Below are 13,008 nucleotides of genomic sequence, written 5' to 3'. Positions count from 1 at the left end.
TATTCCTTTCCCAAGCTACTGCGCCTCACAACCATTGGCTACTAGATCCGCGACCACGGTGCCCGTGACGGCAGCTTCGATACATAGCAAGCAGCGTACATCGTTGGCTCCAGTGTCGACGGTGGTGACGACCCAAACATATAGCAAAGAAGGAAAATAATGAGTAGGAAGAAGGATCGTTATAAATTATGGCTTCAGGGGACACCCTTCAGCATTGTTCAAAGCGGCACAAGTAGCATTCGCTGGCTTGGTCTAAACTGAGCTCGTGTCGACGCTAAGACTGCTGTACACTTCAATACCGCGGCAAGCTGTTTGCGGTGCGGTTTATAGCCTCGCGATTCCGATGGGGATGGGCACCTTGCCTCAGGAGGCGTATTCTCTGGATCCCAGGTCGTGATCGGCTCTCCGCTCCCATCCGTGCGCCGCCGGGGCACGCTGCGCTGACGTGGGCGAGACCATGATTATTACGGACCGACGGCGATCCGTGCTTTCACCGTTCCCGCTCACGCGAGGCAGGCGCGCTCTATCGCGGCGAAGGGCGCGTCGTATACAATTCTGCGCCGAGGCTTTCGAACGTCCATCCCCTAGAAAGCCGCCGCTCCGCGCTGGGTGTTCGCGGATGTGAACCCTGACATGATCGCTGATCACCGGTGGGTGAGCCCATCTTTCGGGAACCCCGCCATTACATCTGCGCGCACGTCTTCTCCACCCCCACCTGTTCCTCTTTTTATGTTCCTCCCACATGCAAGGAAGCTTCTTCCATATACGCCTGTGTGCACGGAGCCATCGCTCTCTTCATTCCCTGATGATTCTCGGCGGCCGAAGCGCGCCGAAGAACCATGTCATTGCGCGCGTACTGAATTTTCTAGAGCGGGAAGTATATATCACCCTAAACACAAATACACCTATATGGGGTAAAAAGGGAATAAGCTGTCCTCTGGCGCACTCTAGGACAACTTTACTCCCTTTTTACTCATTTCTGCTTAGAGTGTTATACAGTATACCCGATGTCGTATGGTACAGAGCAAAACTTCCACGATTGTAATCGGAGCTCGATGTGCCTGTCCCTCTACAGCTGGAGGAAGGAAATTGCGTATCCCTCCCGGAGCCCCCGTATTTTTGCCAATCAGCGAAAGCAGCTCGCTCCCAATCACGACGGCGAACGCTGTTCATAACGGAAGCGGAAAAAAAGCGACTCTCACAATCATCTCTTGTTCAGTGCCTTTTTAATCGCTTACGTAGTACTTATTTTCTTTCCAAGCGGCTTTTCAGAGTCCGCAGCTTGTCGATCGTCACGAAGCAGACGCAGGCTTTCCTCCCGGCGTACACAACAGATGCGGTGTCTCGCGAACTTCGAGATGATAGATATAAAGAAAGCGGTGTATGTATGCTCCATCTTTCCTAATAGCTGACCGAAAAAAGCTATAAAAAGCTGTCCTGATCAACTCAAGGCGAGAACCGCGAACAATGAAGCCCTGATTAGACAAGCGCGCCCGGCTCGCATCGTATACGAGAAGTCCAAAATTAGCGCCCGCAGTTTTCCTCGCGCGGGTTCGCACGTGAGGGTAGCCGAAGGACTCTCGGCCTCGACGACGCACGGAGAAAAAAAAAACGTTTCGGAGGGGGCGAAACGCAGCAGGAGCCCGTGTGGTGTGCGATGTCAGCACACGTTGAATAACCCCAGGGGGTCGAAACTATTCCGCAGCCCTCCATTACGGCGCCTCTTCGTCCCTTTCTACTTTCCCACCCACTTTCAGATCTTCCTTCAAGACGCGGTTGAGGTGTCCACAGTTATTCGAATCGAAAATCGTGTATTCAATCACGTCTCACCGTTACTTACACTGATTGGGTGCGCATGATAGTTGCTCTCTACCCGCTTTTCGATTCATGCCGCTGTGGCTTGTTTGCATAGTTTACATGTAGTGGCTTTGAAAACTAATTATACACTAATTAATAAATTCAGCCGCGCTGAATACAAGCTGAAACACACCGGTAGCAATCGCATGAGGTTTGCACCTTATACTAACACGTATTCTAGTACTAGAATACGACGTGATTTGAAGCACCAAATCTGCTGGGTTGGTGCGAAACCTATATATTCTTCAGAAATGGCATTCAAATTCCTCACTTTTAACATCGCCTGGGTTCGCACTGTTTCGTGAACTGAGCTCCAACCACCTACTCTGAGTTGCACGTTATTGTGATGGCAATAATTGATATTTCAGTCGAGTGTGTGGCACCTGTTCGGTCATAATGACGTGGCCTCTTTACTTGATAGCGAGGCTTCATAGTGCGCAACAGCAAGAAAAGGACATGCACCGTGTTTGCCAAAAGTAGCCAGGCGACGGCGGTTTGTTTCTCAGCCGCGTAGCGAAGCACTTAAGTCCTTAAGCTCTGGATCTGTGTACAATAAGTTCAAGGGTTGACCTCACGTTTTGGTTTGGTTTGGTTTATGGGGTTTAACGTCCCAAAGTGACTAAGGCTATGAGAGACGCCGTAGTGGAGGGCTCCGGAAATTTCGACCACCTGGGGTTCTTTAACGTGCACTGACCTCACGTTTTGACACTTTTCGGTATTTAGGTGTGCCGTGAATGCTCCGCTTTACGGTTGAGAAGCAAAAAACTGTTGCTCGGTTACTTTTGGAAAAGGGGGTACTGAGCCATTCAGAGCGTTTGGTTAATGATGTAATGTTCTCTTACGTGTGCGATCCTATTCGTATAATTGGTTCTTTCTATCAAACTTTTCAACTGCGAGCCACTGCCCTCCGTTTCTTGCTCCTCGTCCATGCTTGCGAGATGTGAATCCTCACTTGAATTCGTACACGCCAGACGAAGCGCTGGACACACACCGAAGGGGCGACGTTCAGGCGTGCCCTCGGTAGGATGACAGCCCAACAGGCGATTCCCACGTCAAAGTCGCCGCCCGCCAGAATAACATGCACGCAGTGCGGCGGCGCGCACATCCGCGCTCCGGTCGTGGACCCCACCATCCCGATCGGCGGCGTCGTTCGGGGCGTGGTGACAAGACGCGGCGCCGTCCCTCTTCCTGCAAGCATGCTGCCCCCCTGTCTGCTGCCATACGCGGCCCGCCGCGCATACTCGATCGGGCGACCACAGTGCTGCGTCCGGCGGCCGGGCTCACTGCAGTGCATTGAGTTCGCGAAAGCCCCTGTCACGCCGACGCCCACGAGAGGGCGCGCTATAGCCGCCACAGGAAGTTGGCCTCCTGGCGGTAACGGCAACGGCGGTGCAATGCGGTGAAGATGGGGTGATGACGATAAGGCAGTGTATTAAGAAAAAGCGCATTGACGCCGTGGCGTGGTTTGTGGTCCCCGGGGTAATGCCCACGGTATGAGGGACGCCCGCGGAATGAAGGCATCTATATGCTTATTAAAGGGCAACTCCGGCGATTTTTCAGCCATTTTAAGTTAATGGCTGTTTTGTGTTCCTAAGAACCTCCTGTAATGTGTGCTATAGAAGGTTTTCAAAAGCAACCGTAAAATAATTTTTAAACAGCAAAAAACGCAAAACTCGAAACCGAAACCGCGAAACCGAAACCGAGGAGGTGCCTTCGTGCGGTATTGACTGTGACGTCACGAGCGGGTTCGCCGCGCTGTGAAGTCCCCGAAGATATCACAACTACCCTGAGTCGCGCTGTCGACATGACTGAAAGCGCGGAGGACAGCTTTTCCGAGACCAACGAGTCTTTAGAAGACGACTCATTCGACGATTTTGGACTGGACGAGTCGCTTTTCAGGTATGATCCACCGCCGCCCGAGCCAGCCGAGTCACACCACAGGCCGCGTCACCTGCAGCACGGAGGCGGTCCGAACTCGGAGAAGTGATTACTTGAGTCATTTCTCGTGCATGCATTTGTGACAGAGTCGTCAGAACAAAAGTTAATGAGATGCTCCCGCCGACAGCTGTTCGTGTGGCCAGCGCCGGCCGACCCAGCCTGACGAAAGAATCTGCTGCCGGAACTTTGCCGCGGTGCACAACGTCCTTACAGGGGCATGCATCACCAACAGTTCTCTCTTTGCGAAGCTTTGTCTCGACGGCGAGCTATTGGAAGTGAGTTCACGCCAACTACAGTTCTAAAATCCAACATACCGCTTCTTGACGGCCGCGCTTCGTTCAGCTGGCCGCTGCTATAGACGGTTGTACTAGAATAACGTTGGCACAGAATATGCCTTCAAGCGCCAGTTGAACGAAGCCTTAGCGAGTCCAAAGCTCTCTTTGAAGTACACGCTGTCTTCATAGCAATCTGGCACGAAATGTTCTGAGCACAAGCGGGAATGCTTCCTCGGAGACCAGTTTACACGGCGGACAGCTCTCACCAACTTGTCGCGAAGGTTCTTATCGCTAGGAAACCTACGCTAGATCACGCCCGTTGTTACAGATCAAGAATTTGTGCACCCCACAGCACAACAGAAGTTGCCGTGACCCATCACTCTGGCGTACACAACACATCAGGCACGTTGAGATGGCGCGAAATTGCACAGGTGGTCGAAATAATTCGGGAGAGCTCCACTACGGACCTCTTCCTTTCTTCTTTCACTCCTCCCTTACGTCTCGGTTCGGGTGTCCATTACTGCGTCATTTACTTTCCTCAAAACGAATTTTCAGTTTTCCCCTGCACTGCCAGCGCCAGCGCGCGCCCGACCAGCTTGACACGCCGCCCCGCCAGTGACGTCACAGAACAGGGTGGCCTGTAGAAGTTGCTCGATCAGTGGTTGCCGCTCGCGTCGAGGAGCGCTTGCTTTCAAAATTCGCTTGCGGAAAAACTACGCCGGTTTCAGATGCGAAATTTTACATGAGGCATCAGACTGTCATAAAGAATACATACTTAAAATTTCATTTCAATCGATGCTCATCGAAAAATCGCCGGAGTTGCCCTTTAAGGCTGAGCGAGGATTCACGACAGTGCACCAGAATCTAATATATACGAGCTGGGCACATATTACCTTGACCAAGGGGCACTTCTTCATTGCGGCAGTAATAAGCTATACATGCACCGAGATGCGCGATGTATGTTCGAACCTTTTAGGATAATCTGCCCGCTTTGAGCCGTGGTGTCGTGCGCAAAAGCTCGCGAGCTATGAAATATATTTACAGGCACACAGAACGCTATATATCCGTGTGAAAGAGGCTCTTTTGCCGTTTTTCGGGTGGAATTTGCCAGCAGAAGCCTTAACGTACTGATCAATTGATACCCCAAATGTCTCAAGTATGGGGTATCACGTCATACTAATGGCGCGACGTGGTCTCACGCTGCAGGTATTCAGACTATGAAAACGAGCCAGTACAGCCGCCGAGCATGTTAAACAAACAAATAAGAACTTAAATGCGGCAATTCTCCTAACTTCGAGCTCTATCAAACCTGTACCTCTCCCAGCGGCATTTTCGCATCCAGTGTCCAGTCATGAAGTTCACAATGCATGACGTGGCATGTCAACGGTCGGAGAGAAGTTTCACGTATTTACCTGCGCTCTTCGTGCAGCTCTGATGACGTGCGGGCCTCTCTGGACTTCCTGGACAAGGTTATCGCTGAGTACAACGGCACCGCCACCGACAACGGTGTGACACCGCCCCCCGAGAATGATGCCTCTGTCCCCAAGGCCTCCAAAGGGTGAGTCGAGCCCAGGCGGGAACAGGAACATATGCTGTAATGGGCGCTCTCGCTCCGTCTCAGTGGTTCATTTGTTGTTGTATTGGCATAGAGTTCACTTTGTCTTTGAGCTGCAGCGTCCCTAAGAAGCATTACGAGCTAGTGATGATGTAGCAGGAAGCTGGTTAGCTTGAAGACCGACTTCTCGCGGCCATAGCCTGCATACCTGCTGTCTCTCTGATTTAGCCTATATGAGGAACGACAGGCAATGCCCATTACAGCTCAAACATGGTGGCTTCTTTGCACTCAAGAAGGACCAACCGGAGGTGATGCTTGAGACGTTACTTTGCGCGGAAAACACCCAGGTGCGCGGCTTTCAGTGGTTCGAATCTGTCGATGGAGCGAACTTGTTGCTCTCGCGAGGACAAGTCTCTTACTGGAGGGCACTGCACAAGTTCATACTGATCAGAGGCGCAAAAGGCAGCGCAACAGTTTTTCGTAAGTGATACTGTAATTCGTAAATTTGGAGTATACGTACAAAAATGGCTATTTAGTTCACATTAAAAATATACTGTGTTCGCATCCTCATGAGAATAAGTTAATTCTTTGATGACTCTTCGTGTCAAATTTTCATTATAATTTGGCCACTGATTTTAATTCAAACTGTATGCTGAATCGTAGAAACCCATCTCAATATATTCATTTGGGACCTTACCAAATCCGAATATTCGATAGGGTTCTAACGAGTGTTTTGCGCTACACGCATAAGCACGCATAAGCTGCATAATTTTCAATCGACATACTAAATATTTTCCTCTCCATAAATACTTCCTTATACCCCTTCATCATAATTGATCAAGGTATTGTCACGCAGTAATCTATAGGTGTTGTCACTGCTATTGCGTAAGGTTGCTGCCTTTACAAGTAGCAGTGAAACGCAAGAATGTTATTTATTTTTATAGGTCAAATGTAATACCATGCTCTTAATGCAATATTTTCTTAACGTTTCGGAAGCATCAAATACGAACGTAAAAGTTAATGCTTTTCGAAATGTAATTCAAAGCTACGCAAAACAATTAAAAACATACTTTTTTACAACTTACGCTGAAAAGTAACAACCCAGGACCACAACTATAAATTGTGGAAGCTAACAGCTCCTTTAAACAGTTTCCGACGAACAAGTAAAAATAAAACTGGAAATAGAGCACGACAGTACAGCTGAAATACATGCGACACCAATTTTGCGCCCTGTGCGTAATATTGGGCAAGGCATGTATGTTAGTTGAGGTGCATCATTACTGCACGAACAGTAGAAAAAGTTTTGGACAGGGCTTGAAATAGACTTTAGCTTGTCTGGAACATCTTTAAAGCTACAACAATAGAGCACACTGTACGTGTCGTATATATTCTTTGTATGCCCTTTCTTTTTCGCGCGAGCATATTTTTTGAAGTATGACCAAGTGGCACAAACCAAAGTATAAACTAACCGTTAAATTGCGTTATTATTCAGCACTTTTCCCTTGACTTGCATAAAAATAAGTTGCTCTAGTTAAAGTGATCACTCGCCAAGCAAGATTACTGAAATTCGATCTATTTGTAGGCAACTGAATGGCTGCTGATTAGTATGGTTAGAAAACGCCATAACCTTCAACTACTAAAATCGATAGAATTATGGCATTTGCTCTAGTTTCTGTAGGAAGAGAAGGAAAAGAAAAGGCCGTTGCTCTAAATTCTTTAGTCATAGATTTCACAAGAACATAATGAGTGGTTAATGGAAACTAAATGTGCATTTTTATCAGAGTTTCGTCCTTTTTTCCCCTTTTCTGGTCGCCATGCAAGATGTGCCGTACTTCCTTGTTTTCGTCACGCTCTACGTCTCTCACGCTTGTTCATCTCGAAAATCTTGGCATAACACCAGCCGCCATTGTTTTTGAAGATTCACTGGTTGTCTCTTGCAGGCGTAGGCTACCTCTTCACTCGCGTGGATACCAACGAAACCATATAATAGATTAAGATAAACGAAAACTAGTAATAGCTGAAGGAGCTTCCGCCGGAGAGCGGTCGATAGCCACTGCATGCGTCATGTTGAACTAGTGCCTGGGCGATCCAGTGGCGGCATGTTATCTTTTCTTCTGGTTTACGTACAGTCCGAAGACAAATACACTGTTAATTTTAAACACACATTCATGTATGTTTCCCTGTGCGGGCGAAGTCCTCTATCGACCTCAGCCTATAGTCTCTCTGTGTTTCTACGATTGTTACAGTCAGCTCGTGTAGGTAATGGGAGGAAGCAGCAATGCGGAGCGACTCTTGTGAAATAGTAGAAGCTGTTCTGTCTATGCGCACTTTTTTCTTCAATGATCTCACTGAAACTAGTGACGTATACATATGGTAAAACTTATCGCGAGGTTTTTATTTTCAAGTTCTAGTTCAGAAATCATGTACAGGAACTGCGAGTGCACTTGTAGTACAGCACGGGTAGGTCCAGAGTAAGGGGCTATCAGGTTGATTTGCTATTAATAAATAACCAAAGGATATGAGGAAATAAATGGCAGGTAATAACAAGAAATAAGGGGGAAAAAGCACCATAAAGGGACTCCGGCAAAATGCAAACGTGAAATAAATTCGAGATAATTACACAAAATAAAATTGTAACATAGGCGGACTTTCTGTATTAAAAATGAACAGTAACCAACTTTGAAGGCGTACAAGAAAACAGACATTCGCAGCTGTGGTTCTTTATGGGTGTCATTTTTTTTCCCTCCCGCTTTCTCTTACGATTCACTGCACGCTGACTACAGAGGTCCTCAGCAACGATCCAACGCTGTGTATGCTTCCGTCTTGTCCCATCTTGGCGCTCCGTTGGCTCTTCGCAGAACTTCGTTGGAGTCCTGTAGAGACTCCCTTACAAAAATCCATTTGAGCACGAACTGACCATTTAAACAGGAGTTCACAGCCGAGATTGTAAATGCCTACCTGCACGAGCGTGCCGCGCAGGTGCGGTGGCAAAATCACGCGAGAAATTATTGAGGCCGAAAAAATCGCGAGCCTAAAAGAGCGCTGTGTCAGCAGCACTCCTTCCACAACCCTTCTGGATAAGGAGTTGTGTTTCCTATCGTGAGCGGGTGACCATGGCTCTCCTGCTTGACTACTGGTTCCAGTGTCTCTCAATCGGACCTTGTTCTTGTTGCTTTTGATGCTCGCTGTATAATTACCGAGGGGCAGAACAACAGAACTTCAGTTGTTAGTCAGCGCCAGTGTCTCGTCTTCCATTTCTGTGTCCCTTGTGAAGTTGGCACTGTTTGACTTCGTGATGTACGACCAACCAGCTCGAGACCTATCATTATAGTACATTTATTGGGTTCTTGTGGAGTTTAAAAATATTGCTTCCTAGCGACTTTCAGAATAGGGGGACCCCATCAGTCCGGGGGAAAGGGAAATGTCGGGTCTCCCTGTTCTTAAATTCGCTACTGTTGTTGAAGTGTCAATATGATCGCCACTTATGCGAATATATAAACTGGAAATAATTACCTATAATTCAAATGAATCGCAATGAAATCTCGCTCAGCAATTAATTTGCCTGAAGCTCAATTTACTCTCATGGAACGCTCAGGATGGAGCGGCTCATTAATGGTGAGTGCGCTGCTTTTAATTAGCATTTATGAAACTTCCACTTATAGCAATATTAGAACACTGCGACAACGATAAAATATGTTTCCAACGAGCACACGTCTACTTCGAGCACTGCCTCAGAACCTTTTACCTTTGCTATGCACTAATGGCTTATTCATACAAGAAGTTTGTAGTTAAATATTTTGGTTTGTGTGTGTCATAGACTGCATTCACAGCGCCAAAACTGCTTCCGCAGATTTATTAACAACTCACCACTAACACTTATATATCCAAGGTAGTGACCGCAGATCCGGGCCACTAGAGTGAAATAGCTAGGAGGATAAGAATGAGATGTATATTGTATTTCGAAGCTATTCTTGGTAATAAAGAGCAGCTGGCCAGTATTCTTCAAGAGGAAAGTAATATCTCGCTGGCCAATGAAAAGGCTTGAAATTAAATTAAGGAAGAAATGCAGCGAACTAAAGAGAGGGAAATACTTGGTGTGACGTTAAGAGACAGGAAGAGAGCAGTTTGGGGCAGGGAACAAGATTATATCTAGTCGTCCCGGTTAGCCCACTTGGTAGAGCGATTGCCCCGGTGAAGTGATGGTCCCAAGTTCGAACCCCGAAACAGGATGAATTTTTCTTTAACTACGAAGTTTCTGCGGAAGCTTTATAGATTTCCTTTGTAGCCCTATGGCTGCGCTTGGGTGGATGCCAATGAGTAATTACCTCCTTATTAAAAATTACATCAAAGTCGAAATAAAGAAGAAATAGGCAGGGGCAGGGCATGAACGCGAATGCAATCTAACCGATGGTCCCTTAAGGTGACGGAGTGAATTCCATGAGAAGGCAAGCATAGCTCGGGTTGTAGGGGGTCAGGTGGGCGTACCAGCTTCGGAAATTTGCGAGGAAAACGAAGCCGCAGCTGGAACAGGACAGGGTTAATTGTAGAAAGATGGGAGAGGCCTATGTCCTTTAGTGATCGCAGTTGTGATGGTGATGACGACGATGACGACGACGATGGTTATGATGGTGGCCAAAGCTTATTGGACGCCTTTTATCGCCCATTTGAAAATAAAGCTACGTGAATGGTACCTTAGCGCCAAAATTTCAACCATCTGTTTCTGAATACTATCTACAATTTCTCAGTTAAAATCTATTCCTGAAGCAAATATCTTTAATATAAACAAATTAGTCTTTATTCTTTCATTAATTTTGCAGAATGAAAAAAAAAAACCTGCTGACTAGACCACGCGACTCTCAGTCTCAATAGCCTCAGCTGGATTCACTTGGATAGGGTACTCCTGTTTTTTTTTTTTAATGCTTTCTTATCTTTGGCTGGGACACATTGTATAGCAGACGGCTCAACACACTCAGTTCATCATAATCATCACCATCATAAGCTGATTATGCCCACTGCAGGGCAAAGGCATCTCCTATATATCTCTAATTAATTCGGTCCTGTGCCGGGTGCGGCCGCCTTACCCCCGCAAACTTCCAAACCTCATCCGCACACCTAGCTTTCTGCCGCCCCCTGCTACACTTGCATTCCCTTGACATCCAGTCCGTTACCGCATGAGGCCATCGATTATGTTGCCTTCGCATTACATGCCCTGCCCGTGCCCATTTTTTTCTTGATTTCATCTCGCATTTCATTAACTCGCGTCTGTAACCTGACCCACTTTGCTTTCTTCCTGTCCCTTAACGTTACGCCTATCATTTTTTTTTCTTTTCATAGCTCGCTGCGTTGTCCTGAAATTAAGTTAAACCCTTTTCGATAGCCTCCACGTTTCTGCCCAACAGGTGAGAACCGGTAAGATGCAGCTGTCATATACTTATTTCTTCAGGGACAGTGGTAAACTGCCATTCATGATTTGAGAGTGCCTATTCCACCCCATTCTTCTTCTAGTTATTTCACTCTTGTGGTCCGGATCTGCGGCCTTCCTTTTTTATTGCGACAGTGTGCCTGCGGGCATAAAGTAATATCTGCGCGGCCACTACCTGCCCTAATTAGATGTATTCCTTTACACCTTTCAGCGCCTCTCTACATATATAAACATCTGTTTTTATATATGAATGCCTCCTTCATGAATACATACTCAATTACACCTCATCAAAGGCTAAAACCCTGAGAGGATATAGTAACTGGCTCAGTAAACGGTTGCCGACATAGATATTTGTTGTGTCCCCTTATTGCTTTTGTGTGTGTGCGCCCCCGCATCCTCCTCCTAACGACCACTCGCATCCTCCTCCTAACGACCACTCGCATCCTCCTCCTAACGACGACTTGCCCCTCGTCGCACGCTGTCGCCAGATGCCCCCCCATGGTGCGCCCCCGCATCCTCCTCCTGTTTTGGGAAGCCACTCCCTCCCGTGGACGCTTCTCCGCTCCCTCCTTTCTTCGGGCGGCCAGTTCGGCTCCTGCCTCGGTCGACGCTGGTCGCACCCTCATCGGCTTTAAATAAACGAAGTCTTAAAGTACCGTGTGCGTCTTTCGCTGCATTCAACACAGCGACCGGACACGACAGTGGCGACGAGGATGGGATTCGACCCGCGCTACGCAACGCTATTGACAAGCCATGGCTACGCGAGGGTTTCCCAATCAGATACCAGAGTTCAACGGCTCATCGTGGTCATCGTGGGTTGGACGCCTTCAGTTCTACTTTGAAGCTAACAACATCACAGACCCAGCCTTGAAGAGGGCCAACCTGCTGACGCTGTGCGGGGAGCAGACCTACGATACTGTCTGCGCCCTTATTCAGCCAAGCACACCAGCGGCAGTGTCTTACGACGACATCGTAAAAGCGCTGCAAAAGCACTACGACCCAAGGCCATCCGAGGTCTACAGCCGGGCTCGCTTCCAACGACGAGATCAACTGGGAGGAGAAACTGTGAGCGCCTACGTAGCCGCGCTCAAGAAGCTCGCTGCCGACTGCAATTTTGGAACGCTGTCGACAACAGCTACCGGGCAGGAGGGAGACGCAGCTTCTTCTGCTAACACCACCATGCTTCCCTTGGACGTGATGTTACGCGACAGATTTGTGTGCGGACTGAGTGACGAGTCACTGCAGCAGCGCCTGTTCGCTGAGAAGGACCTCACATTCAGCAAAGCTTACGACATCGCCGTTCGAGCGGAGAGCGCCGGTCACCAGCAGAGAGGGATTCGCCGGAACACCGAGCCGGTACACCAGACAAGCAACCAGGTGCGCAAGCCTTCTGTTGTTGTAAAATCGGTCAAAAAGGCACAACGCTGCTGGCGGTCACAACCCCCAGGGATGTCGATTCCAGTCAGCCACGTGTAATTTTTGCCACAAGCGAGGGCATATCGAAAGAGCATGCATTACGAAACGGAGACTTGCCAAGATAAAGTCACCTTCCCAGCCTAATCACAGCGTCAACGCCTCAGAGAATACGCCGCTATCTGATCTCCATGGAACAACATCAGCAACACCATCTGTGTTGTACGACCTGAACACCATGAATCTCGGCACGCGACCGAAGATTTTTACAGAAGTAAGCGTACATCACCAGCTGATTAAGTTCGAGGTGGACTCCGGCGCAGCCTGTACTCTGATCAGTGAGGACACGTTCCGAACTTCATGGCCATCTGACGCACCCGCCCTGCAACAAGACGACACGCACCTGCGAACGTGGTCAGGACAGAATCTGCCACTATTGGGCTCTGCCAACGTGCAGGTTAACTACAACGGCCAGACCCATACGCTACCTCTGCTTGTTGTGAAGGGCACAGGATCAAGCCTTCTAGGGAGAAACTGGTTTTCTCCAC

The 13,008-nt window shown here is 48.2% G+C and overlaps 1 protein-coding gene across 1 annotated transcript in view; it reads left to right on the top strand.

The window, feature by feature from the left end:
• LOC149341260 (uncharacterized) overlaps positions 1–13,008 on the top strand; it is an 82,475-nt gene that overhangs the window by 53,584 nt on the left and 15,883 nt on the right. Inside the window, exon 2 of the mRNA XM_089543252.1 lies at positions 5,500–5,628. Coding sequence (XP_089399378.1) covers positions 5,500–5,628 — 129 coding nt within the window. The remainder of the gene's footprint in view (positions 1–5,499; positions 5,629–13,008) is intronic.

This window comes from Amblyomma mixtum, chromosome 5 (assembly GCF_055824585.1).
Source record: "Amblyomma mixtum isolate Tamu chromosome 5, ASM5582458v1, whole genome shotgun sequence".
Taxonomy (NCBI): Eukaryota; Metazoa; Arthropoda; class Arachnida; order Ixodida; family Ixodidae; genus Amblyomma; species Amblyomma mixtum.
This window is presented reverse-complemented; position numbering and strand designations above follow the sequence as displayed.